The sequence below is a fragment of the Perissodus microlepis genome, chromosome 18, assembly GCF_051167445.1.
Source record: "Perissodus microlepis isolate ML-2025 ecotype Zambia chromosome 18, ASM5116744v1, whole genome shotgun sequence".
NCBI classification, from domain to species: domain Eukaryota; kingdom Metazoa; phylum Chordata; class Actinopteri; order Cichliformes; family Cichlidae; genus Perissodus; species Perissodus microlepis.
The window spans coordinates 10,561,698-10,588,547 of NC_140478.1; the positions used below are offsets into that span (position 1 = coordinate 10,561,698).

General features: G+C 41.8%; 3 protein-coding genes across 3 annotated transcripts; 1 reads left to right on the forward strand and 2 right to left on the reverse strand.

Annotated features, from left to right (window-relative positions):
- Positions 1–1,349: 1,349 nt before the first annotated feature.
- Positions 1,350–6,321, reverse strand: LOC146367306 (UAP56-interacting factor-like). The gene is made up of 9 exons (XM_084912763.1): positions 6,138–6,321; positions 5,831–5,971; positions 5,554–5,717; positions 3,133–3,281; positions 2,913–2,985; positions 2,743–2,798; positions 2,539–2,613; positions 1,840–1,966; positions 1,350–1,744 (listed from the first exon to the last, which is right to left on the reverse strand). The coding sequence occupies exons 1-9, from the start codon at positions 6,208–6,210 to the stop codon at positions 1,643–1,645; spliced, it is 960 nt and encodes a 319-aa protein (XP_084768889.1). The 5' UTR covers positions 6,211–6,321; the 3' UTR covers positions 1,350–1,642.
- An 89-nt stretch (positions 6,322–6,410) lies between these two features.
- cpdp (CPD photolyase) lies at positions 6,411–14,687 on the forward strand. The gene is made up of 10 exons (XM_084912762.1): positions 6,411–6,593; positions 6,772–7,148; positions 7,262–7,410; positions 7,724–7,906; positions 8,139–8,297; positions 12,009–12,207; positions 13,371–13,523; positions 13,670–13,791; positions 13,876–14,035; positions 14,127–14,687. The coding sequence occupies exons 1-10, from the start codon at positions 6,571–6,573 to the stop codon at positions 14,273–14,275; spliced, it is 1,674 nt and encodes a 557-aa protein (XP_084768888.1). The 5' UTR covers positions 6,411–6,570; the 3' UTR covers positions 14,276–14,687.
- Positions 14,688–17,907: 3,220 nt separating this feature from the next.
- On the reverse strand, positions 17,908–23,854 carry LOC146367308 (neuromedin-U receptor 1-like). The gene is made up of 4 exons (XM_084913545.1): positions 23,731–23,854; positions 21,560–22,295; positions 19,581–19,814; positions 17,908–19,346 (listed from the first exon to the last, which is right to left on the reverse strand). Exons 2-4 carry the CDS (start codon positions 22,254–22,256, stop codon positions 19,021–19,023), a joined length of 1,257 nt encoding a protein of 418 aa, XP_084769671.1. The 5' UTR covers positions 22,257–22,295; positions 23,731–23,854; the 3' UTR covers positions 17,908–19,020.
- Positions 23,855–26,850: the final 2,996 nt, after the last annotated feature.

Consider the following 26,850-nt stretch of genomic DNA (forward strand, 5'->3'; position numbering starts at 1 on the left):
TATTCTCTACATGCACGGTTCCCATCGTGAAGCATGGAGGAGGAGGTTGGATGGTGCTTTGCTGTTGGGGATTTCTTCAAAATTAAAGACACACTGAACCAGCATGGCTACCACAGCGTCCTGCAGTGACACGCCATCTCATCCGGTTTGCATTTAGTTTGACCATCATTTATTTTTCAACAGGACACTGACCCCAAACACACCTCCAGGCTGTGTAAGGGCTATTTGACCAAGAAGGAGAGTGACTGAGTGCTGCGCTGTATGGCCTGGCCTCCACAGTCACATGACCTAAACCTAATCAAGATGGTTTGGCATGAGCTGGAAAATTACTTGCAGGAGCAGATGTTCTTCTTGGGTTTTTAAAAAGATTTTGTAATGTGGTAAATGTTGCAAAAGTGTATTGTCCCTGTTGGTTATAGTTTTTTCAAACCAAACTGCTAAAAAAAATCCTTGAAAATTAACACAAATATTAAACTAGAATTATTATAGTAAAAAGTCCATTACCAATGTTTTTCCAGTCCTTTCAGTGGGCGTGCATGTTCACCAAAGAAATAAAAACCAAGCAAAAACCTGTCACATGCACAACTTGACAAAATACCTTAACCCAAAGTCAGAATGTGAGTGGTAAAGGTCTGAGGTCTTTTCTTCCTCCTCATCCACCAACTGGACACGGCAGATGGCTGCAGCTTCACGAGCCTGGTTCTGCCGGAGGTTTCCTTTCTGGTAAAAGTGACTTCTTCCTTCCTTCCTGTCAACATGTACTTTCTCACCTGGTTGTTAGGGTTTCTGCTGATATTGTACCATCTTGAAGTATTTGCAGTATACAAATAAAATTGGGAACTGCACTGTAATAGTTCCCAAACCTGTCCAAATGTGAGCTGGTTCTCGAATGACCTCCACCAGCATCATGTTGGCGAAAGTTAAATAAATCAGGACTTGAACCCATATGTCATATGATGGTCCAGTTCTCTGCTTTATGCTACCTCACCGACTTCCTTATGCATTTAAGCTCCGGCTTCAACTTCACTGGTCAGTTGTAGATATGAGTTAGATATGAGTAGTTATGACAACAACAGCTACAATTTCTGAAGCAAGAACACCAACACAATGATATCAGGGAGTCTTGTCGGGCATTAGTGTGCTACCCACTAATCAGAAGCTGTAATAGTCTTTAAAGAGAAACCCATTTATTTAAAGAAACATTACAAAACAACTCTCAAAAATGTCAAAAAAGGTGAAGAGAACATACGTGCCATTCTAGCAAATGCATAGAGGTCCATTCTGAAAAGAAATACTCTGAAGCCAACTTTGATTAGTGTCAAAAGTCCCAAGACCAAATGGGGGGGGGGGGGGGGGGGGGGGCTCAGTCATTTCCAGTACAGAACGTCCACAACACAAACAGCTGAGGACAATGATATGAACAATGATTGGGGGCTTCTTTTACAACAAACTCTTTCATACTCAAGTCCTCACAGTTGTGCACATCATCCTTGTTTGTCCTGTGGTTTTTTGCCTTCCCTCCAATTAGCAGAGCGAGGCATTGGGGTCTGCACTGTCCGCTCCATCAGAGGTGGGGTTCGCCGTGTGAGTCTGAGCAGGACAGAGAAGCGTTTGAGTATCATCTGTGTCTTCTTCCGGTCAGCTAACCAACGGTGACGAATCTGCTGCCTTTACTGCTCTGAGCTGTGGCAGCGCGTCGGTCTTTTAGGATGCGGAATCGCTCGTTCAGAGTCATCGACGTTTGCTGTGGGGAGAAAGGTCCGATGTTACAACACTCTACAGCTGGAATGAAAACTGTCCTATATCTGTGGATTAAACGACACTCAAGCACACTCTCACCGGTTTCCCAACACTGTTGATGTCAAACTGCAGAGGCACTCCTTTTGGTATCTTCTTCTCCACTGTTTCCATCTTCACGGGGGCAACACTGGCAGCAGGGGGATGCAGGGTCCAAGCTGTTGGGGGCCTAAGTACAAGGCACAAAGACAGTCAGACAAAAGGAAGAACTACCTTCTGTCGACAGGAGGACATCCTTCAGCAAGGGGAAAGACACAAACAAATAGGGCAAACTAGATACTACAGGAGAGTGGGTGACATTTAATGACTTTTAATAATGGCATAGAGACATATAGGAAGAGAAAAGAGGTGGAGTTGAGGAGAAAAGCTCAGTGCATCATGGAAAGTCGCCCAGAGGCACCTGATCTAGCCCTATAGGCTTTACCAAAAAGGCAAGCTTAAACTTAAAGTACTGTCTGGCTCCTAAATCCAAACTGGGAGCTGCTTCCACAGCAGAGGTGATAGCTGAAGGCTCTGCCTCCTATTCTACTTTTGGAAACCATGAGCAAGCCTAAAGGGAAGGATTTGAAACTCAGTCATGGATTAAACCAGAGCCAATAGAGCGAAGCTATTCCCCATTAATACTCTTGCTGCAGCGTTTTGCATCGTCTGAAGTTCTTCCACAGCAAGCGAAAACCCTCATTTCATTCACAGCGAGGTCTAAAATCAGTGTGTACTGCAGAGATCCTGCTGAGTACTTACTCAGGCTGTGTCCTGGCTGTGGGGTTGTCTATTGAAACAGTCAGGATTCCATTGCTGGCTGTCGATGTGCGCCACCTGTTGGACAAATGGAAAAGGTGCCTCGTGTTACACAAACAGACACAGACCCCAAAAACAGACAACAACGGTGCCCTTTCCCTTCCTCACATATGAACATACAACGCAGGTTGTCAGAAGTATACTCACTGGCGTGTTCTGACTGGAGGTGTGCGGGGAGTTGGCTTCTGCACTTGGGCTTGTACCTGTTAAAACACATGAAGCACAAGCAGAATGAGAAGAGTCCACATGGCCACGAAGACCAGCTTCACTGCTGGTTTGATTTAGACAACAAACACACTACGTAACCTCTCAGATACCTTGAGTCCCCTGCGAAAAAGAAACGTGGCCTGTCGTGCTTCCCTCTGAGTCTGCTGGACAGGCGGCAGCGGTCTGGCATGAACAGAGCACAAATAAAATTAAAAAAATCTAGCTGTGTAAACTATGTAGGTGAATCAAAGCTGAATAACATCGGTCTCTCCTCCTCTAGAGCTGAAATCAAACTTAACATAATGAGTGATAAAAAGCAAACATTCTCACCTTCGCCGCAGTTGAAAAGGCCTCCTGACTGACGGGGCGTTTGGGCCTCTCTGTTGATCTGGCTGCCTGTACAGCCGCCTCTGTACCTCTGGCTTCCTGTACTGGGCTTCAGTGCGCTGAAAGAAGGGCCTTGTTTTCTGTCTTGTTTTCTGAAAAAAGATGCGAACGGCATGAACTTTAAAGTACAGCAGACTTACTAAAAGTAGGAATTATTTACAGCGAGACACTAGTTGTTAGTAAGCGATTCTGTGTAACATCAGGTGAAAAACGTTCGCTAAAATATGGGACTGCTTTTTCACTTCAGAAGACGATACTATCCTGAGAATAGTTTTTTATTAAGGGGAAAAGTAATGGACTTTCAGGGATCAAAATATCATGTGGAAGGTTTTAGTCTAAAAAACTAACACAGTATTTCATTAAGAACATCATACTAACAGTCAAACATGGTGGTGGTAGTGTGACCGTCTCGGACTGCTTTGCTACTTTAGTGCATGGATGACTTAATGTAATTGATGGAACCAGGAATTCTGCTTTCAATTAGGTCAGGGGTGGGCAACTCTAGGCCTCAAATGCCGGTATCCTGCAGGTTTTAGATCTCACCCTGGGTCAACATACCCGAATCAAATGATTAGTTCATCACCAGGCCTCTGGAGAACTTCAAGACATGTTGAGGAGGTAATTTAGCCATTTAAATTAGCTGTGTTAAATCAAGGACACGTCTAAACCCTACAGGACACTGGCCCTCGAGGCCTGGAGCTGCCTACCCCTGACTTAGGTTCTGCAGCAGGACAGTGATCGGAAAGATACCAGAAAGTTCCACCTCTGAATGGCTCGAAAAATCATTCTCAGTGTACTGGCATCCTCAAATCTGGACTGAAATCAGACTGAGAAGCTCTGGCATGACCTTAAATGGGCTGTTCTGGCTCAAAGACCCTCCAATGTGGTTAAATTAAAAAAAACGTAAAAACCTGCAAAGAGCCACAGCGATGTGAAAGACTCATTAGCAGTGATCACAAACATTTGATTGTAGATTTTGCTCCTAATGGTGGCACAACCAGTTATTAGGTTTAAGGGCCAATTACTTTTTCCACACACGAGCCAGTTAGTTTTTTTTCCCTTAACAAATAATCATCATTTTAAAGCTGCATTTTGTATTCACTCAGGTTATCTCTGTCAAATATTAAAATCTGTTTGATTATCTAATTTAAGTGTAACAAAAATGGGGGGGGGGGGGAGAAATCAGGAAGGGTGCCAATACTTTGTCTGTGCATGTCAAATGAGGTGTATATTTGTTGAATTTCACTATGAAAGAGATCAGATTTGGATTTATTTTTTCACCAGCATTTTGGTAATTAATTGTGACTCAAAAAGAATACTTCTTTCTCCATTTGATCTTAATATACGTGCTCTGTTTGTAAACTTTCTGTTTGACAAAAGCATAATATAAGAAAGATTGTTAACTTTAACCTTCCATATTTTCATTATCGGGAACTAAATTATATCCTTGATCCATGTCTGCACTCCCAGAGCTCCAACATAAAGTGTCTGGTCTCACACGTGGGGACACTTTGTGAAAAGTAGGCAGTTTCCTTCACATTTAGGATTTTGCCCCACACTGGGGACCACACAGCATCCTGATTTCATGGAGGTTGTGGTAGAAAGTAGTAGTACTTAGCAGAAATTTAATTTTTCATGTGTACATATTGTAAAGCGATGCTAACGCAGGAACTTCTCTGAGTTTTGTATACCTTAAAACAGGCAAAATGATTTCTACCAATCGATGCAGCGATTATGTGAAATAACTAAAATGAACTAAAACGTTTCTGAACTTTCAAAGTGTGCTACCTCCTGAGCACGATATCCCTCTTGAGAAACACTCTGGAACAGCATTTAAACAGGTCAAACAACCGCAGGGGACACGGCTAACGAAGAAAGTTTGACGTTCCTGGACAACACGCAAGAGATGCTGATGTCTGTTGCCAGGCGACAAGATGAGGAAAAATAGCTACCTCTGGTTGTGATGAAAGTGAGGCACATCACTTCTCTAAAGTGGGCCTACTGGTACATTCAGCAAGCTATACTGACTTTAGGAAAACATAATAAATGGAACCAAATTTTAAGAGATTTATATATTTTTGTCCACTTTAGAAGTACTTTGAATATGATTTACAACTAATACTAGCAGGACTTAAGTTGATGAATTATTCCAACATTGCTTTATGAAGGTGTAGCGCCATTTTCCAGCATAGCTCCATTAAAGCTGTATGTGTTCCAGGTCTGGTTTCTCAGTGTTTTGCCCCCTAATAAGGCTTCAAAAGCTGGAGTGATTCCCACACTTTAATAAAACCACAATAGGTCTGCGCTTGCCAGTTAAGATGGCAGGGCAGTATTATGGACTATAGCTCATGTCTCCTCCAGTACCTGGTTGAATGCTGATCTGTTCAGTGTGCCGGCTCGCTTCAGCAGAGCCGCTGGTCTCCTGGCTGCCAGTCCCGTGATGACCCCCTGACCCCGTCTCCGAGCAACTATTGGTGGGACCTTTCTGTTTCTCAATTTGGGACCTCCTCCTCGGGGAATGCCACCTCCTGGTAAGTAGTGGAATAGCGACATTAGATAAACACACTTGTTTTAACTGGGGTGAAAAAGAGAAGCATACCTATGAAGCTAATAATAACTGAGAAAACGTAAGCGAACACACCTCTCTGGGCTGGTCCTGCAGTCCTCTGTGAAACTCCCTTTCCTTGGATTAAGCGGCCTTTCTTCTTCACTGGTCGGCGGTTCACATTGGCCTGTCTCCTTCTTAACTGTTGCTCTTTTTTGTTCAGCCGAATAATGTCATCTGTTAAAATCATCACACGAGCAGTGATCAACATCTGCGAGCCCTCTCACAAGTGCTGCCTGTCTAGCCTAGCTAGCTACTGGCGACCTCCCAGTAGTTAGGTGCTAGTATTATTAGCTTGCAATCTATTTTAGTAACGTTGCTCATAGCTGTGTGAGGGCCTTACCCAAGGACATGTCGACTTTATCCGGTATAGGTGTCCTTTTCCCTCGGTCTGCTGTGAAATCCCCCATGCTCATACTTCAAACCACAGCGAACAACCCAAGTGGACACAGAAATGTAGTTAGCAGCCGTGCTAGCTATCCGCTCCTTTCCTGTATACGCTAGAACAGACACGAACCGCCTCTGCCGCGCATGCCCCGTGAAGACGTGACAGACATGCACTGTGGGAAGTGTATTTCAATCCAATGAAAACACAGCGTTACAAAACCCGAACCAGCGCGCTCATGTAAGTGGTTGTGTAAGGGAAAACGCCACGGGTTTCAGACGCCTGGCTGCTGCTGTCACGACGGCTACTCAGTCTGTTGTTTATTCGTTTAATTTCACGTTTTGTTGTCCACTCAAGCGGAGCCTGCATCATTTGAAGCTTCCCACCCTGTATGCTGCACTGTGTTTGGAGGAGGTATGTGTCCGTAGAAGGAATCACTATAAACACGTTTAATTGAGCTTCCCCGTTGACTCAGTTCTTGTAGTTTGCAGTGTCGCTTTGTTCATAGAAAATTTTCCAGTCTGTAACTGTTTTGCTCACATCTGCAAAAACTGAATTTTGAGTTTCGCTATTTCTATACGATTTCCTGCAGCACATCACCTTTTTCTGCACCAGGGCGCTTCTTAAAGCTTCCCCCTCACCATCATCAGAGGCCCAGCAGCCCCGCACTCTTCTTCCTGACCAGTTTCTTCAGCTGCCAGCCCACCATGTCAGGCACGAAACGCAAGGCATCTTCTGCAACGGCTGGCAAGGATCACCGTGCCAAGCAGCAGAAGCTGGCTCCCGTCAAGCAGGAGAAGAAGGAGAAAGTTGGGGGCTGGCTGCAGAGTCTTGTGCAGCAGCAGAGATCAGAGAAGAAAGACGTGAAGTTCAACAAAAAGCGCCTGCGATTTCTATCTGATACTGAAAAGATAAAGCAGGGCTCAGAGGGTGTCCTCTACTGGATGTTAAGAGATCAGAGAGTACAAGGTAACCCATCAAAGCAGAGCCAGCAGTGCAGCAATGGCGCAGCCTCTGTTTGGTTTGCATTTTCTCACTGTCTCTTCTCATGATGTATGTGCGCATTCCCTCTGTGTGTTTAGATAACTGGGCACTGATCCATGCCCAGCGGCTCGCCATGAAGGAGAACCTCCCTCTGCATGTCTGTTTCTGTTTGGTAGTGCCCAAATCAGAGCTGTCTACTCTGAGACATTACAGCTTCATGCTGAAGGGGCTGGAAGAAGTTGCAAAGGTACAAACATCAAAATGAACATATAGTGAATATAATACTATTCCTTTAAAGTAAATACTGCACAGAGGGTGAGCTCTCTGAGTGCTTCTTGTTTTACATGTGTAATTTAAAATGCATTGTTTTATATACAGAGCTTAATAAAAGTAACGTTGTGATAGAAACTTGTATCTATTGTTATATGAGAAATATTTCGTACATTAGTTGTGCAGTACTACACCAGACCAGAGGAATCGCTCTTGTTTGAGTCTAGTTGTAGTTGCAGGTACATCATCAGTGAACCAGCCTCACTCTTGCTCTTCTGCCCATATAACAGGAATGTGAACAGTTAAACATCCAGTTCCACTTGCTGCACAGCGCTCCGGGGAAAGTTCTCCCCGGCTTCGTGTCCGACCACAGCTTTGGGGCCGTGGTGACAGACTTCTCTCCTATCAGAGAGCCGCTGCAGTGGTTGGAGGACGTCAAAAAGAAACTTCCCAAAGACATTCCCTTCATACAGGTATGAAAAACCCCTCACTTTCCGAGATCCAATTTGCAGGAGGTGTGTGCTGATAGGATGCTCTGTATCCTGGTTATTGTCTGTCCCCAGGCTGTTTTCTCTCTTTATTTGTTCCCCTGATTCCAAAGTAATAGGTTTGAAAACTGATGCAGCAGACCTCATTCTCATTTCATGCGTATTGACTTTGTTTTTCCTATCATTATTTCTTGAACACTCTATTTTCCTTTTATAGGTTGATGCCCACAATATTGTTCCCTGCTGGGTAGCTTCACCTAAACTGGAGTACTCCGCTCGGACGATCAGAGGAAAAATTACCAATCTGTTATCAGAGTTCCTCACTGATTTTCCCCTGGTAGACGCACACCCCCACACTGCTACAAGAACCGCCAAAGTAAGCGCTCGAGAAACAGTGAAGTGAATAAATGTTGAATGTACTGAGAATAAAAGCGGCGTATTTATAATTTATAGTGAGTTCAAAGACTCTTGGATCAGTTGAGAAACAATTACAATTTATCTTCTAGAGGTCATGAAATTATTCATTGCTTTGGGGTTGTTGTTCTAAAATCAATTGCGAGGCAAGTAAGCTGTCAGGGAGGCTCATCGACGGGGAGCCTGGAAGTCGAGCTGCTGCCAGAAAGCACACACTTTTACCCTTCAACTCTATCCTCACTTCCACACATTATTTATTGATGACTCGGTATAAACTGGAATTTTTTTTAACTGTCCAAAAGTTAAAGCTCTCTTTCCCCTTGTAGTAGTTATTAAAGCTGCAGGGGTATGTGCTTTTGCTCCAGGGTTGAGATTGATATGCTACACACGGTTTGACCCCCCCACACTTGATATTTTTCTAGCTGGATAAAAAAAAAAAAAAACTTTCTCCTTTGCTTTTGAAGTTGTCAGATCTCTGTAGCACCACTGTATATATTTAACCCTCATAATGTCCTCCCGATTTAAATACACCTGTGGTCCTCAGGGGTCAAAAATGTCCCCACTTCATTTGAGTTTTTTTTTAAAGTATAAAGTATAAATTGTCAATCAATTCAGTGTTACATCTTAGTTTAACTTAAGACCAACACATTAACACAAAATTTACCCAACATTATACATTTTAGGGCCACCAGACCTTGTTTACAAAAAATACACCCTGTTTTTTAAGTGAAAATAAAACAAGAAAATTAAATATTTAATTGTTTAGATAATTTTGACTATCTGAATAACTAGAGCGTGCTGTATGTTGAACTTTAGTGAGAATTATTTTTTTGAACCATTTAAATTTTTTAAATGGCAGCACATAATCACACCTGTGGTCCTCAGGGGTCAAAAATGTCCCCACTTCATTTGACTGTTTTTTAAAATATAAAGTATAAATTGTCAATCAATTCAGTGTTACACCTTAGTTTTACTTAAGACCAACACATTAACACAAAATTTACCCAACATTTTACATTTTAGGGCCACCAGACCTTGTTTACATAAAGTACACTGTGTTTTCGAGTGGAAATAAAACAAGAAAATAAAATATTTAATTGTTTAGATAATTTTGACTATCTGAATAAGTAGAGAGTGCTGTATGTTGAACTTTAGTGAGAAAGTTTTTTTTGAACCATTTATAAATTTTAAATGGCAGCACATAATCACACCTGTGGTCCTCAGGGGTCAAAAATGTCCCCATCTAGTTTGATTGATACTTAATTAATATGAAGTGGATTTTCCCCCACTTTTAATTAAAACTTAATTCAAACATTTTGACACAATCTTTTTTTATTCCATTTCAAATTTAAGTCTGATAAAAACCTCATAAAAATGAATTTTTTCTTTGTTTTCGGGTAAAAAATAAATAAAATCATCAGTTATCGTGGGGATCGTTTCACAACCAGAGTCGGTTGCTTTAACAGATTATCACAGACGGGTTTATGTCAAAGTTAATTTAGAAAGCTGTTTTTAAACTACTTCAAGTTTTTTACTGGCAGCAAATAATCACATCTGTTGTCCTCTGGGCTCAAAAATGACCCCGTTTGCTTTGACTGTTTATAAAGCAATAAGTATAAAATATCATCCATCTCTGTGTTTCAAGGTTTTATTCAACTTTATTCCAACTCATTACCTGACAGTTTTCTATATTTTGGCATGGTAGGAACACCAGGGCATGGGTCTGAGTGAAGGCAAACTTTCATGAGGACAAAGACGTGTCCATATTTGACCCAAGTGCAGGAGGAAGCTCAGGTTTATTCCTCTGCACTGGTCCCATCATGGACTGCTTTCTTTCTGCAGTTGCAGGCCAAGGGCATATACAGTAAACAAGGTGTTACAGGTGATTGTTTTCTTTTGGAAACCTGCAATGTTAGGGACAACTCGCGTGTCCTGACTGCAGGACAGATGGTTTGCCATCGCACACTAGCATGTTCCATGTACAGCTGGACCTGGCATCACATGCTGCCCATGTTTTTATCTCATAGTTCCCTGGTTTACTTGGATGTTCTGTTGGAGGGGACAGAGTCCTCTGAAGGGGACTTGGTGCTCATACAGTCACATCAGTACCAGGATCTTACATCACAGCAGGAGAAACACCCACTTGTTCCATACACCTCAAATGGGAGCACATTTGTGTCATGAACGATAATCATCTATTGTGTCTTTATCAAGAAATTATATCCTTTTTGTGCTTCTATGATTAATCTTCTGTCACCTTTAAAACTTCTCTACCAGACTCAGGATGTCATAAACTGGCCGTAGCGACTCTACTGGATGCACGGCAGTAAGAATCAACATGCCCACATATGCCTACAGCTGCATTCGGTCCATTTTTCTTCCTCTCTCGTTGTCCCTCCTTTTTTGTCATTGAGTTGGCTGTAGAGCAGGTCATCTGCTAATTGGATGGTTGTTGGTTCAATCTCTGTGTGCTCTAGTCTGGAGTTCTTACCAAGGTGTCCTTGGGCAAGTTACTGAACCCCAACTTGGTCTCTGATGCATCTATTGGCATGTGAACGTTAAAAAGCAGAATACAAGCAGAATACACTGTGTATAATGCTTTCAGTGCTCGAGTAGAAAAGCCACTGAAGGAGTATGGGACCTGGCATATGTGCTTGGACAGCTGACTCCTCTTTCCTGCTTGATTCTTTGTCTTCATCATAATTGAAATGGAAGATGTGCAGTCCTCTGACACATCTTCTATTTCAGTTTCATATTCTGAAAATTCAAGAAACTTCAAGAAGCCCAGTCACTTTCTTTCCAAGCTCCTCAGACTACCATGTCCTGGATGCCTGAGAACCTGCTTGAACATAGTTCAGATTCTTCATCACTTTTCTTCACTTCATAGCCTTCTTCCACTTCTGCAGGTGGGTGATGTGCTTTTTCAGAGAAAGGGTAACATGTGCTCTAAATATTGACAATATTTTCTATATCTTCTAACCCTGGATCTTCCTGAACATTGATTCTCCCTCCTCATTATACTAGAGGACAATATGTGCTTTGTCCTACTGGTCATTGCTTTGCACAACATGGTAAAAAAAAGTATGCTCATCAAAGTATGCAAATCTCCAGTGCAATGGAGGCTTGTGAGCATACTTTCTGTGTATGTATTATTGTAGGGTCTACCTTACAATATGAAGCAATTTGATGCGGCTGTTGTTTTGATTCGGCGCTGTATAAATAAAATTTCATTGAATATAGAGCACCTGCCTCCTCATTGTGCTGCCTGTTGTTGTTGTTGTTGTTGTTGTTGTGGTTGTTATGACCAGTGCTTGACCCCACACATCAGTGATCCAAGATCAAAGATGTTTGAAAGCAGTATGTTGTGAAAATATGGCTCTTTGCAACACTTTGTACTTTGGGGTCATTTTTGTCCACGAGGACCACAGGTGTTATAAAATCCAATAAAAACCCCATAAATAAATCAAATTACTTAAAACTTATTCCAATCATGCATAGTATAGTAATGAATAACTTCTGTTATTTTCAGACCATTTGATGAATAAAAAACACATTTTTGATAGCAAAAGATTTCTTTAGAGGACAAAAATGACCCAAGGACAACACAAGGGTTAAACTCATCCCTCTCAGCTGTGACTGATCTTTTTTCCTTTCTCGCTCCTTTACCTCACAGGGAGTAGACTGGGACAAAACCCTAGCCTCCCTGGATGTTGACAGAAATGTAAAAGAGCCAGAATGGGCCAAGCCGGGCACCAAAGCAGGGATGGACATGCTGGAGTCCTTCATTGATGTACGACTTAAACTGTTTGGCAGCCAACGCAACGACCCGAACGCTCCCGCCCTGAGCCAGCTTTCCCCCTGGCTCCGCTTTGGTCAGTATTCTGTGTAAAACTCTGAATTTAAAAAAAGAGTTTTCTTAAGGACATGACTCTCTAATATTATTCATATGCTCTGGATAGTTTATTAGTCCTGCCAATTCTGCTTTTGTCCTGCACTTGTCCAGTTTCCTCAAAATGTCTTAAGGACACACTGCACAAGATATGACTAGTTTGGAGCTAAAAGCTTTTTAGGAATCATGTTGCTGGTGCAAAAATACTATTTTTTTTTTTTTTATGCCTGTCAAACAATGACAGCATTGGCATTTTTTTTGTAGATTTAACGAAATAATAAATGGGAACAAATGTGTTTTCTGACAGGCTGCTAGTAGCAAAGTGCCTAAAGATACAATTTAAAGTTGGTTCCTTACTAAGTTGTCTGTTATGTGCAGACAAAACACTGGTTCATCCCTTGAGTTAGGAGGCTTTTTTATTCTTGAGTGAGTCACAGTCAGTGTTAAGTGGCTTAACAAAGCAGTCCTCAGGACTAAAAACGAGTAAGATAAAAAGAAAAACTTTGAAAGAACTTCAGAAAACTTAGAGAACTTTTGCACAGGACCACTTTAAAAATAACAAGAAAGTCTGGCTACTTGGAAGCAAAATATGAATACATGACAGGTGGCTTAAGACCTTTGTGCAGTACATCTGGAGAAGAATCCTTAATAGCATCTTGGTGTTCTGTTCAGTCTGTTCATCGCACAATAACTGCTGTAATCCTCTTCAAGAAAAACTTGACTGCCTTCTTTGTAGATCTCCTTGAGACTTTTGATAATGTGGGTGAGTTCAGAGTGTTGCTTTTATAGATGGTTTAAAATCCCCCAAATTATGTCCCTAAATGATAAAAGTGTCCTACACACTTCCCATATGACCTCCCCCTTGAGTTCATTGCTTAAGACAGCAGTTATACTCACAACTTTTATTGGTCCGGTTATCTCGGACATCCAGAAGGCATCAGCACGCCTGTGTTTTGAATATTAATGCCTTTCCTTCACGGCTCCGCAGACACTGAACATCTTTACAAGTTCAAAGAGAGCAACCGTGGCACCACATCACAGAACAGTTTAGCTCTGAAAGATTGCCGCACATCCTCTGAACCGGGAAAGACATTTTAATTGCCTCTCCTCTCCATATCTGCCTTTTTGTCTTCCTGGTCCTTTTAGGCCAGATTTCGGCCCAGCGTGTGGCTTGGCAGGTTCAGCGCAACGGGAAGAATGCAAGTCAGTCCGTACCGGCCTTCATCGAAGAGCTGGTGGTGCGTCGAGAGCTGACTGACAACTTCTGTTTCTACAACAAGAAATACGACAGCGTGGAGGGTCAGTGGAGACCTCATTAAAATTGCATCCTGTCGACTGCTGTGACGTCAGTCGGATGAATCGCAAGCAACTTTAGTGGATTGAATAGAAGTTATTCAGCTTCATAAGTGTTTTTGTTTAAATATATTTGTGTCTGCGTCTCATAGGTGCGTATGAGTGGGCTCAGAAGACCTTAAAAGATCATGCCAAAGACAAGAGGCCGTATCTCTACACGCGTGAGCAGCTGGAGAAAGCAAAGACTCATGACAAGCTGTGGAACGCAGCTCAGGTACAACGTTCAGTCTAAAATGAAATGTTTGAACACATTCGGTCCATGTTGTGCTTTTTCTAACTGCTGCATCACCACCATTAGCACCAGATGGTTACAGAGGGGAAGATGCATGGTTTCTTGAGGATGTACTGGGCCAAAAAGATCCTGGAGTGGACTTCTTCCCCAGAGGAGGCGCTCTCCATCGCTCTGTACCTAAACGATCGCTACGAGCTGGATGGTCAAGACCCTAACGGCTTTGTCGGTAAGAACAGATTTATTTAGACTTATTTGATCAAATATGCATTCGTTTTCTCCCACACTCTCACACACTCTGCTGCATTTTGGTCTCGTAGGTTGTATGTGGTCTATTTGCGGCATCCACGACCAGGGCTGGGCGGAGAGAGACGTATTCGGGAAGATCCGCTATATGAACTACAAAGGCTGCCTTCGGAAGTTTAACGTGGCTCAGTTTGAGAGAAAGTACTGTCCTAAAAGTCTTTGAAGCACGATATGTTTGGAAGGATGCGTTAAAAGCGCTCGACAGCGTGGATCTCCTACACCTTGGCCTCGGGGACATTTTTTCTTGTTACAGCCTTTCTGTTTTTTGTTCTGTTCTTCACAGCTTGTTTTGTTCAAAACATTCGGTCTATTCTTGCTTGCGTCGACACTTTTACTAAATATTCAGACGTGTTCATGCATAATAAAACTGTAGGCTATTTGTGGCATTTTAAAGTGAGCTTTAGAGAAAGCACTTTGGGCTTTGTTAATATAAAAGCACCATAAAAACAATCACATTACTACCGTCGTTCGGTTTTTAATACAAGTTTGAAGTCATTTTCTGTCCACTTGTATCATTTCCAACTCTCTCACTGTTATTTCTTTAAACTTGAAATAAAGCGTGTTTCTTTAACAGACTGAACTGCTCTTTACTCAAAAGCATACTCCCACCCACAGTGACTGAGACGTAATTTAATTTGAATCCAACTCTTTCACCATTTAGCCAAGGTTTTCAGTAATGCTGCCTACAGCTATGTTTGATGAGAGGCTTTCCCCATAATCTAATCAAACCGGTCAATATGTGTTTTGTTTTTGGGTTTTTTTGTAAACACATCTAGCATAAACTGTCAGCAAACAGATGGAAAAATAATGCTCTAGACTAGAGAACCTCACATGATCCAAAGTGAATCTAAATGAAAAGTGTGTACAGTGTTAATATTCTCATGTTTGCAGCCCCTGGGTTTCATCACAGCCCTAAATGTGCTTTTATTGAGCTCAGATGTAATTAAACAGAACCAAAACCCATTCTATCCAGCCTAATTAACTGCACTCCTCAGTAGTGGATAAAAACAGCCCGCATAGATAATGACGTGCTTAACACCAAGTCAAAAATTGGCATATGAAAGCTCGTCCTTGCGATGGCCTCTTTTGTTGTGCTCGGTTCATTTCAGGGGAGAGAGATACTTCACCTTTTTTTCCTCATTTAATTAAAATGAGCTCAGAGAAGTAGACTTTTACAGGTTACAGTCATAAAGGATATACTCTCACTGCTAAACTTCATAAGGCATGCCTATTCTGCTGCTTGCTTGTAGTGCAAACATCTAATCAGCCAATCACATGGCAGTAACTCAACACGTTTAGGTATGTAGACATGGTTAAGATGACCCGCTGAGCGTCAGATTGGAAATAAATGGTGATTTAAAAGAGGCACAGTCGTTGGCGTCAGCAGTTTTACTCGGGGATATGATGAAACAGGAGGTTTCCATTATGGATACACAGCTGACAAATATGCAGCAAATGTGTGATGCTGTCATGTCGACATGAAGCAGAATCCCAGAGGAATGTTTCCCGTATCTTGCTGAATCCATGGCGCAAACAATTATGGAAGTTCCGAAGGTAAAAGGGGGTCCAATCAGATACTAGCAAAGTGTACCTAATGAAGTGGCTAGTGATAGTGTGGTTATATTACAGCGAGTAGGGCTGTGAGTCACATTAACAGCTGCAGAGACGGGAGTTATTTTCCTAGAGTAAATGGCTTGATTGATCTAAACAATTTCATTGGTATCTAATTATCTCCTGACTGACTGACCTTGTCTAAACTTCTGGCAGGATTATCACTGCTGATATTTGATATATAAATATGCTGCTGACTATCACAGAATTATAAGGAAACATTTTCAAAACATTTAACCACACACATTTTTTGTGCTAGTGCTGCTCTAGTGACCTTCAGTAGCGTTTTCACATGATCGCCTCAAAAAAAAAAAGGCTAACGAGTATGCTGAAAAGCCCTTTTAGCCTCATAATAAGATTAACAGACAGCCCACATGGACACCTCAGCATGGATTCTCCAAGTCTCTACTGATCTCCACTGAAGCTCTAAATCTAAAACCTTCTCTAGGTGTTCATTTGAGCGAGGTCATACGTCATCACATAAAGATCGGATAGCAAATGTGCCCTCTTGATGATCACCAGGTGGGTCAATCCCTGGTCTAGCCAACTAGTCAACCCGGTGAATTGTTGCTGATAAACCTCAGCCTTAAAAGACTGCATTGCTATCCAAAGAGATCCTAGCATGATTACAAGTATTAATACACAGTGATGGGCGAATACTGTTGGTCATTTGGACAGATGGAGTGTTTGCAAATGGCTCAGTCAGTCACGGTTGTTCGACTGATAGAAGCCTGCTGGAAAGTCTTTGCAAGTGGATTAAGTACCTTAAACCTGACAGCTATCTTGCTTCATTCTACTGCTTAGTAAATGCAAATCCTCCTTGAGCTGACCCCGGCGCTGGCGTACTAAGGTGTCGCTTCATCGTGCTCTGGCCTCTCCTCAACACATCAGGTCAATGACACTTGGAGTAACGTTTTTCTCAACTGTTATTAATGTAAGAGAGACCTTTGAGTTTGAGACAGCCCATCTATGTCAGTCCCCATTCTCACAATATACTTAACCTCATCTCATTATGAAGCTCTTCACATCATCCTCTTGGCAGGAAATCATATCTCCACTTCCATATCCTTCTTGTCTCTGATACTGCTCTGCGCCTTGACATTATCTCCTGTCCTAGTACATTTCCAATTATCACTTTGCTATTAAAAAAGGTCTGAGTAGCACTGTAGCCTTTAAGTTTCCATCTCTCCTCATCTTCTACTGTAATAGAAGTGGCCTTTAAGTTTACCGTTGTTGCAGAGCCAATTAGATTTCTAAACTCAAACTCGTAACTCACTACCGTTTGTTATTTTGGGAGTCACAGCTCTTGTCGTGTCAGGATGATGGATATAAATTACCTTTTCAAAGTCCCGTGTCTGTTGAGTTTGATCGGATGATTAGTGTCTCTCACCAGTCTTCCTTCCCAGAACTCCCACTGAGCATCGCATGAACTTTCTATTGTTTCCAATTCTTGGGCCTCGTGACTTTCATCATGAGGATGATTCCATATTTCTGTGAGTGAAAATGAAACACATTGAATTTCTAATTTCTCTGATCTGTCCTTTAATGTCTTAATTTAAAAAAAATCTTTCAAAGGTAAATGATGTTGCCTGCCTCGAAGTGTCACATTAAAGTCCCACAGGAGTCAATCATAACCCCGGTCTTGAGTGTCTGTAATTATTTGGGCGACGCTGTGATGCACCCTTTTTTTAATGGGCCAATTTGCATAGCCAGTGCGTAAACGCTGCATTTTGTTATGTTGATGGAAGCTGTGGGTAGAGGGCCCTTCATCTGTGCTGGTGTGGCACACTGATAACGCTGTTTCATTCCAAAGTGATTTGTCAGTATTGAACAGATGGCTCATCTTTGTCTGCTTTCACATCCTGCTTCATCTAATCATTCATTAATTCTTTGTTCCATATTATTGACCCGGTGACATCATCTTTCCTCCTAGCTTCTACCCCTCATCATCATCTTCTCCATGTATACAAATGAATTTTTTCCTCCGCGCTGTGCGTCACCTAAAGTTGAGATGAGACATCCGGGCAGAAGGTTCTCGTGGCTTTCGGCATGCCTTGTTACTCGAATTGTTCGCCCCGACACTTTTACTGCGATGTATACACAGAAGACCTTTGCCTCCCGGGGCCGGTTGCACTATAGGAATCCAAAGAAGACAAGACTCGGTGTGATCTTTTCTTTCTGAGTGGGCCTGCTTATACATCTTACAAGCAGCACTGATATTCAAAATCAGGTCTGTTTTAATGGTGCACACCATATAAAGATATTGTTAACATGTCATATGTACACATTGTGCATCAAAAAGTAATTAAAGCAATACGTAAACAATAGCACCGCTTATACCAGCAAAGCAGAAAATGAATGGGACTGATAACCATATGTCAAATTATGCTGCAGTGAAAACTTAAGCAATATGTAGAGTTACTAGTCATGTACATTGTATACAAGTCCATAATATACGTATCAATATATGTGGAACCTCTGTGGCAACTGCTACATAATATCAATGATTCTTTAGTATTTTCAGAATATAATGTAAATACTTGTGAGGCATGTGTGTCATGATTAGCGTCCGTAGTGGTTATAAATATCAAACCGTTTCATGTACACTTCGTTGGCTTTCATTCACAGACAAATGTATTCAGTGTTACTGCTGCTAGGAATGTGTTAATGGGCTGTAGAGCAGCATATAGGCAAGCCTGGAAATATTATTCATTGCATTACACAGTATGTATGTAATAAATACATTCACCTCCATTTCCAATAGAAAACGTTTACTTTTGATGCATTTGATGGGATGCGTTGCCAATACATAAAAATGCTGCTGCATCATCTATGTGGCAGTGCAGCAACCTCAGTGTGCGGTCTTGTTGGTCTTCACTCTAAATGTAATTTGAGTTATTGTTGTTTTTACACTCTGGGACTTGTTTGATAAAAATGATTATACAGTAAAAGCATGCAGGATGGAAATATGCTTGTTTTCTCTTAAGGTGAGGAGCCTCAGAAACCATCTTTTAGCTCATCCGGCTGAAGGACCGTCTGTTTCTGTCCATCCACAGTTTACAAGACCTGCTGCTCCCCCTACAGTATTTGTCAGATTTTAGTGTAATATTTGTAGTTTTGTGGGCAATAGCCTGTGAATTGTGTTTATTGTGAGTCAGATCAGCTGCTAAGACAGATTCTGGTTGTGTTCGAGATCTATATGAATGCAGGAACATCGTTTTCCATAATGTTAGTGGTGCTTGGTGCAGAACTCTTGTTTATTCAGTTTTTCCTTTACTTCCTTTGTCTCCTAAAGGCTCAAAAGGCTCCAGAAGTCATTTTGTTACTTTGGGATGTTTTTTCACGCAGGGTGCTGCGTTGAGTCATCTGGAAGCTCCTCAAGTGTTCTCTCCAGCTGTTAGAGTAGCAGGTAATGTGGCTAAACATTTCTCTGAACCTGGTGGACATGAGGTTGTAGAGGATGGGGTTGACGGCGGAGCTCAGGTAGAAGAGAACTCCAGAGATGACGTGGACATGCTCGAAGATCCTGCGGTGCTGCTCGTATGATGTGTTGATGTAGCTCCACATCAAGCGATCGATGTGGAAGGGAGCCCAACACAGGCCAAAGACAACCACCAGCACACCTAGAGCAGATGGAACAATGAATGTGATTCATGGGGCACATAAATTTTGTTTTGGGACAACAGTAAAGTCTCTAATGGCAGATGACTAGTTAAGCAAAATATTGTAAATAATCTTAAAATAGTCAATTTAAACGCAAACATTTCAGAAATGTTGACTATGGGGTCTTGATTTTTGTAGGGTTAGGGTTGTTGCCAATTTAATTTACAATAAAAATATAGTAAAATAACACCTACATAGCATTTTGGTTACTTGCACATTTCGTTTGCTCAGCCTCTGATTGTGGGAGCTGGAGATACTTTCAGAACCGAAGCCACAGTTAGTATCCACCGTGGTCAGCACCCTCTCCCTGCGCAGCCTCAAGCCAATGAGCAGGTAGAGAACGCTAATGATCAGCATGGGGAGCAGGAAGAAGACCAGCGTGGAGATCAGGATGATTAAGTTGTACATCCAGATGGGTTTGACCAGATCTGAGGATACATATAAGATAGGATAGCAAGAGAAACAGAATAAATCTGAGCAGTGCAAATGAAAATGTCTGACACAGACTTTAACCTGGCAGCTTTCTTCGAGGTTTCTCATGTGACATCATGTACACAGTACTGGTTGCTAGGGAAAAATATTTGTTTCCCGACTAGTTGGAAGTGTTTCCTGGAGGTTGCTTGCTCTGGCTGGGTGAAATCCAGACAAAGACGGTGCTGCATCAAAAACCTCTGAGAGATTGCTTTGATTTCTAGCAGATTGTAACTGCTACCTGTAGTTTTTCATGTTTCTTTGCAGATGCTTGTTAACCGCTACTCAAGCTGGAGTAAAACTTGAAAAAGTGAGACACAAACATGAAAATGGAGTAGGTTCACCTTTAGATTAAAGGTTGTGCCTCAGCACTGCAGTCAACATGCTTCAAAATGCATCATTTTTACTTTGAAGGCAAATGGTCTTCATTTTCAGTTTGTGCCATCCTTTTTGCAGATTACCTACACCTCAGAGAGTAGCTGGCCAGTGCATCACTTCCATGCAAACTTTGGGTGATCACAGCAATAAGACAGCGACCGAAGCAACCGAAGAAGACGTCTAAAGAAAATTCTCTTCTATCTGTCTGTTGTATATTCAAAACGGTAACTTCATACAATGCTTCAGCTCAATTCCCTGAATATTATCCAGAGCTCATGCTTGAAAATGATAATAGATCACAATTCCAGGTATACCATTACTTTTAACTGTTAATTCGCTAGCTGGGACCACATCCTCATTTAGGTTTGACAGTGTTTCTAGAAGATAATAGCAGATGGTTTGAGTATAAATTGAAGGTGCGGTTTGGGAAAGGCCTCAGAGGGGACTGACGGCGGCTCCTGGGTCAGGCAGATCCCCATGTTTTAATGAGAAGTGAATTAATTGAAAAAGGGAGGGAGGATGGGACATGAAAACAAGAAAGAATAGCTTGTAGTGCTCAGGAGGTCAGATGTATGGAGGTGTGGTCCCGCTCCTTAAATTCAGGTAAATTATTTCCAATACGCGGTCAGGTTTCTGGGTTTTGTTTTTTGTTTTTTTTACCCAAACTATAACCATGAAAATGTCTGGTAATGGTCTGTTAGAAAAACCACTACTTTGTTCCAGACTGAAATATTGCAGGAGCTATAACGTAGATTGCCAATGATTTTTCCTCTTGCAATATTAAAGCCACTTTCAGCTGCTCTCTTAGTCATAAAGGGTCATAACAGCAGGTTGTTCTCCATATTTGATTTAGCAGTTATATGCCAGATACCCTTCCTGACACAACTCCCTAGGGATTTGTGGTCTCATAATCTGGCAAACCAGGTTAATACTGCTGCTACCAAAGTGTAGTATCATGTACTGTATTCAGTGTACTGGGACGAACTTTACAGTAGTGATCCCAGACAAGATTTACTGATATTGTTCAGGACTTGAGTAGTGTTTCAACAGTGATAAAATGAATAATCACTGTTACAGATGGCATCCAGTTATCTATGTGCAGCTCAGGAAGGTTCACTTTTTCTATCTAGCACCATCACCAAGCCCAACACTTTGGTTTATGAATGAAAACCATTGGTTTTTGACATCTTACTGTACTGAGTGGTAAAGAGTAACCCTTATACCTGCTTTACATCAGCAGGTGAACACGCTTACATTACCAGAGAGCTTCTAGCATATCTGCAGACCATATAAAGTAAAACTAAAATATAAATTCTGTACATACGGCAGATAGCAGATCGGGGAAACTGTCGACCAAACTGTGGCGGCAGCACTTCGATCCCATGCAGACTGGTGTTTGGCAAAGCGCACAGCATGGACAGCCCCCACAACATGAGGATGACCCTCTTAACGTGAGCACGTGTGGTCAAATGCTTGACTTTGAGGGGGTGCACCACCGCCACGTAGCGCTCCACACTGAGCGCAGTGACATTGAGGATGGAAGCAAAGCAGACAGTTTCAAATAGGAAGGTTTTAAAATAGCATCCCCCTTCTCCGAGCAGGAAGGGGTAGTTCTGCCACATCTCGTAGATCTCTAACGGCATCCCCAGAAGCAGCACCAGCAGGTCGGACGCAGCCAGGCTCAGCAAGTAGTAATTGGTTGGCGTTTGCATCACCCTGTAGCGTAAAATGACCGCACAGGTCAGGGAATTGCCCAGGACACCCACGATGAAGATGGTGAGGTAAGTGACACAGACAGGGAGAAACATGGGGGATTTTGATTCCCCCAGATTTTTGGATAGGTACTTGTCCTCAGTCAAGCAAAGCTTTTCTTCCAGATCTTTTTGAGTGGCGTTCGTCAACACCCAGGAGATATTCATTCCACACACCACAGCAGAATCGGGGCATCCTAAGTCACTGAGTTCTCTGTCACCAGTTAAAATGGCTGCAAGAGAGTTGAAGGTGCAGTTAGGTATCGGCATCGTGGTGACTGGACAGCAGGTTCCTCAACTAATATAAACCTGATGGAAAAAGAAAAAGGAGACAGTGTGAATTTTAAAGGATTCCTTAAACACTCATGCGTCAGAAAAGGGTAAAGGCTCTTTAAGCTGCAGCACGTGGTTCGACAAAGCAGATGGATCTGCATATTTGATTTGACATATTGTTACACCAGATGCCTTTCCTGACACAACCCTCCCAGAGATTTGTAGCTCCTTCTGTTCTAAAAGGATCTTTTATATGTTAGGTGAGCGCATTATCCGCTACACTATGGAGCCAGTCAGGAATCTGTAAAAGTAGAAAGTAGGAAGTTTGATATTTAACATCTGATGGGATCAACTAGTGTTGTGATTTTTAAAAAATCTGAATTAAAAATGCAAACAGTTCATAATTAACGGTTGTTGAAGTTAAATAATACATTCATCTATGAGGCAGGGATGATGATACTAAAGATGCTGCTCCTTTGTGAGAACTATAGGATCCTGCTGTTTGAAGCTTGGCAATTAGCTTTATATATAAGACGTAGCCCCCATGATATCATGTATCAGTCAGTGCGCTGCAGTTTTGGCCAAGAACTACATGTCATTAGCTAATATTAGCTGCATTCATAGTGTGGCACATTAGTAACAGATGTAAATAGAATAATAGCAGAAATTCCCTCACTGAAGTTGGAGTGCAGACTTTCTTTAACTATCTCTTCGACAGCACAACTGCACTGTGAACCCTATTATCTGTCAGCAACTTCAATTAACTGAGGTGACACCAAGCAGACAGCTAGATGATAGCTGCCTGCCGCTCACTCACGCATAATCACATGTAATTTTAGACTTCAGTATAATTAAGACATCTAATTTAAAAACAATCCCCCCAAAGTAGTCTCATGGCATTACAAGTTGGCTTCAGCCCAGGCAGCTGTTGCTGGAGAATAAATGCAGGCATACCTTGCCCTTGGCTACTGTAATGTCCAACCTTGACATGATAAAATTTCAAGTTTCTGATTTAAAAAAGAAGAAGAAGCTTAGGTTCAAGTACAAAAGCTCAGCACTTTTAACATTAATATAACTTTGATTGGATGTTTGCATCCTATGTGTTTTGTATCTCTACATAAAGAAAAGACAGTTGTTGGCTTTCATCTATAGCAACTAGCAGCAGCCCAATCAGTTCACTGAATCCCTGATATGATAAGAATGTTCAGCACATGCTTTCTAATTATCTTTAATATGTTTAATATCCTCTCTGGTCCTCTCGACAAAAATTGATTTTACGATTAACAGCGCTGTCACAATATTGCCCTGTTAGAAATTTATGTTCAGCAGAATACAGACGCCAGGGAGGCTGTTTAGATGTGTTTAGGCTGTGTTTGGATTCCCCCACGGGGATTTCTATATCGTTGTAACAGGCAACGGAGTTGTTAAGATAACTTCAAATGAGGTACAAACAAAAAGGACAAACACTCACCTGCAGTTTGTGGTCTTTATACTCTTCTTATCTACAGGATTCGCAAGAGCTGAAGAAATGAGGGAAGATGGGTGATTGTCATGTTTCTCTGCATCCTGGACTTTTTTCTGACACTTTATCTTGACCGCCTTGGTGCCTTAGTGCGTCACAACTGGCTCTGCTTCCTGTATTTGATGGCTGGTGTTCAGCCCGCCTCTCGCTCTCTCTCGCTCTCTCTGTCTCTCTCTCTCTCTCTCTCTCTCTCCATCTCTCTTTATCCTTGGAGTATCTTCTCGCGTCCATCCATCACTACATGCTTTATCTTTCTCCTCCAATTCAACTTGTTTTCATCTTTTCTTCTCACCTTACTCTCGACACCGTGATACACACTTTCATGAACCTAGCCTGCACAGACACTACCTGCCTTGTGATCCTGCATTATATTGCTTTCACAGATATTGCACCGGTGAGAAAATTAAAGGTGATATTGCGTTGACCCTAAAGCCTGCGAGCTGAGTACAGGTATGTGTGGTGTATGTGTGTGTGTGGATGTGCTCCCGTTTCCACTCATTTCAAATCAAAGATTAAACATACACTCTTTTTCATTAGTAGAATGAAAAAGCAGCAACTGGCGAGGTGCACATCTGGAAACAAGAAAAAAAGGCTGTAAAAATATGAAATAAGAGTTTTTCCATCAGAAAAGACGAAAAAGCTTTTGTTTTGATTTGTGCAACAGCTTTTTCTTAAATACTTCTTGCAATTTGAAAAAAAACAACCCAAAAACAAATGTTAAAGAACCTACAGTCTGCAGAAGGCAAATGTGAATGTCTTGGATGTACCTCGGTGATCGATAATTGTGACGTGCGTGTTGGCATGACCGCTTTGCCGTTGATGTTCATGTCCCTCACACGATGAATCATAACTACTTTGCTAATCTCTAATCTTTTTTCCCATCAGTGTATTAAGATTTAAACTGGTCCAGAATGTTAGTTTTTGCTATATTTTAGCTATAAGATGCTCCTTTTAGCTGTTCCCTTACACTTGTTTCATGTTCCCACAGTTGTGTCCATTTGCATAGTTATTTGTCTATGCAAATGTGTTCGCATGCAGTTGTCCAAAAACCCACATAGTTTGACTGCGCATTGGTCAAATGATGATTGGTTGATGAGTGGGCTGGAACAAGGAATGGAGCAACAGTGGAGTTCACCAGGAACACGAGAAACAGGGGCTGCACTGGACACGTTTTATTGTTTCAGCTTTTTGTAGTTTATCATTTCACTCTGGGTGGTGGACCACCTAAAACACAAGCAAGAGAAGAGTGGCTCACCGTCCAGTTGTACCACATACCTTTGGCACTGCCTCCATTTGGCAACAGGCGCTCTCTGCAGGAAGATGAGCAGTCTGCAGCACCCCACGGTCTACCAACGCACTGCCAATGTTCAGCCCATTAGGACTCCGAAATGCTTCTGCTGTGCTTCTATAACAGACATGTTGTAACTGTTTGCTGTCACCAGGGGTCAGTGTCACAAACAACCCATCTGTGGGTTACTCTTGTTTGTGGTGGTGTTGATCCAACATATTAACCACATGCCAGGGTGAATCAAAGACATACTTGCTTAATATTAGCACTTTAGCGCTATGCAGCTGTTAGCATTTAGCTTGAAATAACCTACTAGTGTCACTAACAATATTGGGTGTAACTATTTACCATGCAGTGACACACAATGATTTTTATAGAAAGTGAAGAAGTCAACCTATCCCACTCTTTAGCAAGATACGTAGGACCAGATTAAAACTTGCTACCCTCCAATCAGTCTCCTGTCCAGTCCTGTGAAACATTACTGCTTTCAAATCACAGCTACTAATAAAAAAAAAATGGCAACAGCTGACTGAAGAAATTTTCTTGCATAACAATCAGCCAAGTACGCAGGAGATAGGAAAGAAATGACAGAAACGCCTACAACTACAACAACGTCTTGCTCTTTGCAAGCATCTGCACAGACAGCATGCTAATGCTAAGCAGGCAAAGAGCCCAGAGTGATGATAAAGCTGATTGAACGCAGACCCCAGCCAAACAGCCAGAACCTGAATTTCAACAGGTAACAAACGGATGAGCAGTCAGACTGCATCCTCTGTTTCTACCTGTTCATATTTCTAAAGTAGAATCACTGTGACAGCAACGTTATAGTCTCTTTGTGCTGGTTTTCATCTTTGCTTTGTGTTGTCGGCTTTGTGTTCATACCTAAATACTAAGACAAATATCATATGTGTCCTCATTAGGATAGGGATTTGTGTTGGACTGTAATACGAATCACGTTGTCTTGGTAATTATGAGACAATGTGTTTCAGGTCAGTTTACAGAGAAATGCAAAAGTAATGTAACGAGTAGTATAACACCTTACTTTCTCCTGGATTGTTGTACAAAAAGGCAAGAATGCGATGGTAAAGTGCAAACTCTGTTCGACTCGACTATCACCATTTGTACCAATGCAGCTTTGAATGTTTCTAAGCAAAGGCAACATAACAGCCCAACCAAGAGTGATGCACGAGCTGAGTGCACGATGATCTTAACCAAGAAGTAAAAGCTTGATTGCCAGCAGGTAAGAAAATCATGGATGACAAGTGAGGTTTTACTGTTATGAGATTTTTCCTTGAAGTTCTCTTCTCCTATCTCTGCTGTTAGCTTTGCCTTAAAATGTATATACAAAAACAAAGCTCTGATATATATGACCTCCTAATTAAGACAGGAATGAAACCACAATGAGGAACTTTAAGCAAATTGCCAGTGAGACGTTTTCTCCTTAGGGATTCAGACGAAAACACTGTTGTTATATAGCAACACAGCGATCTTGTAAGCAACCAGTCACATAATCAATTACAGGAGAAAAACCTTTAAAGGCAAACCACTCCACTTCTTTCGTCAAGTACAGTTAATCGCAAGATAAACAGTAGTAGTACAAAGTACTTGTTGGATGATATTGCAATGTATTGCAGCAGCCTCAACCACCCACTTTTGTGGTACCTCCCCCCCCCCCCCTCACTGGCTCTGTTCCAAGAAATGAGAGCTGTGAATTTTTTCTTGCCGTGCCGCTTTCAGCGTGAACGTGTCCTCTCTGAACTGAGCAATTAGTGAGTCGTAAC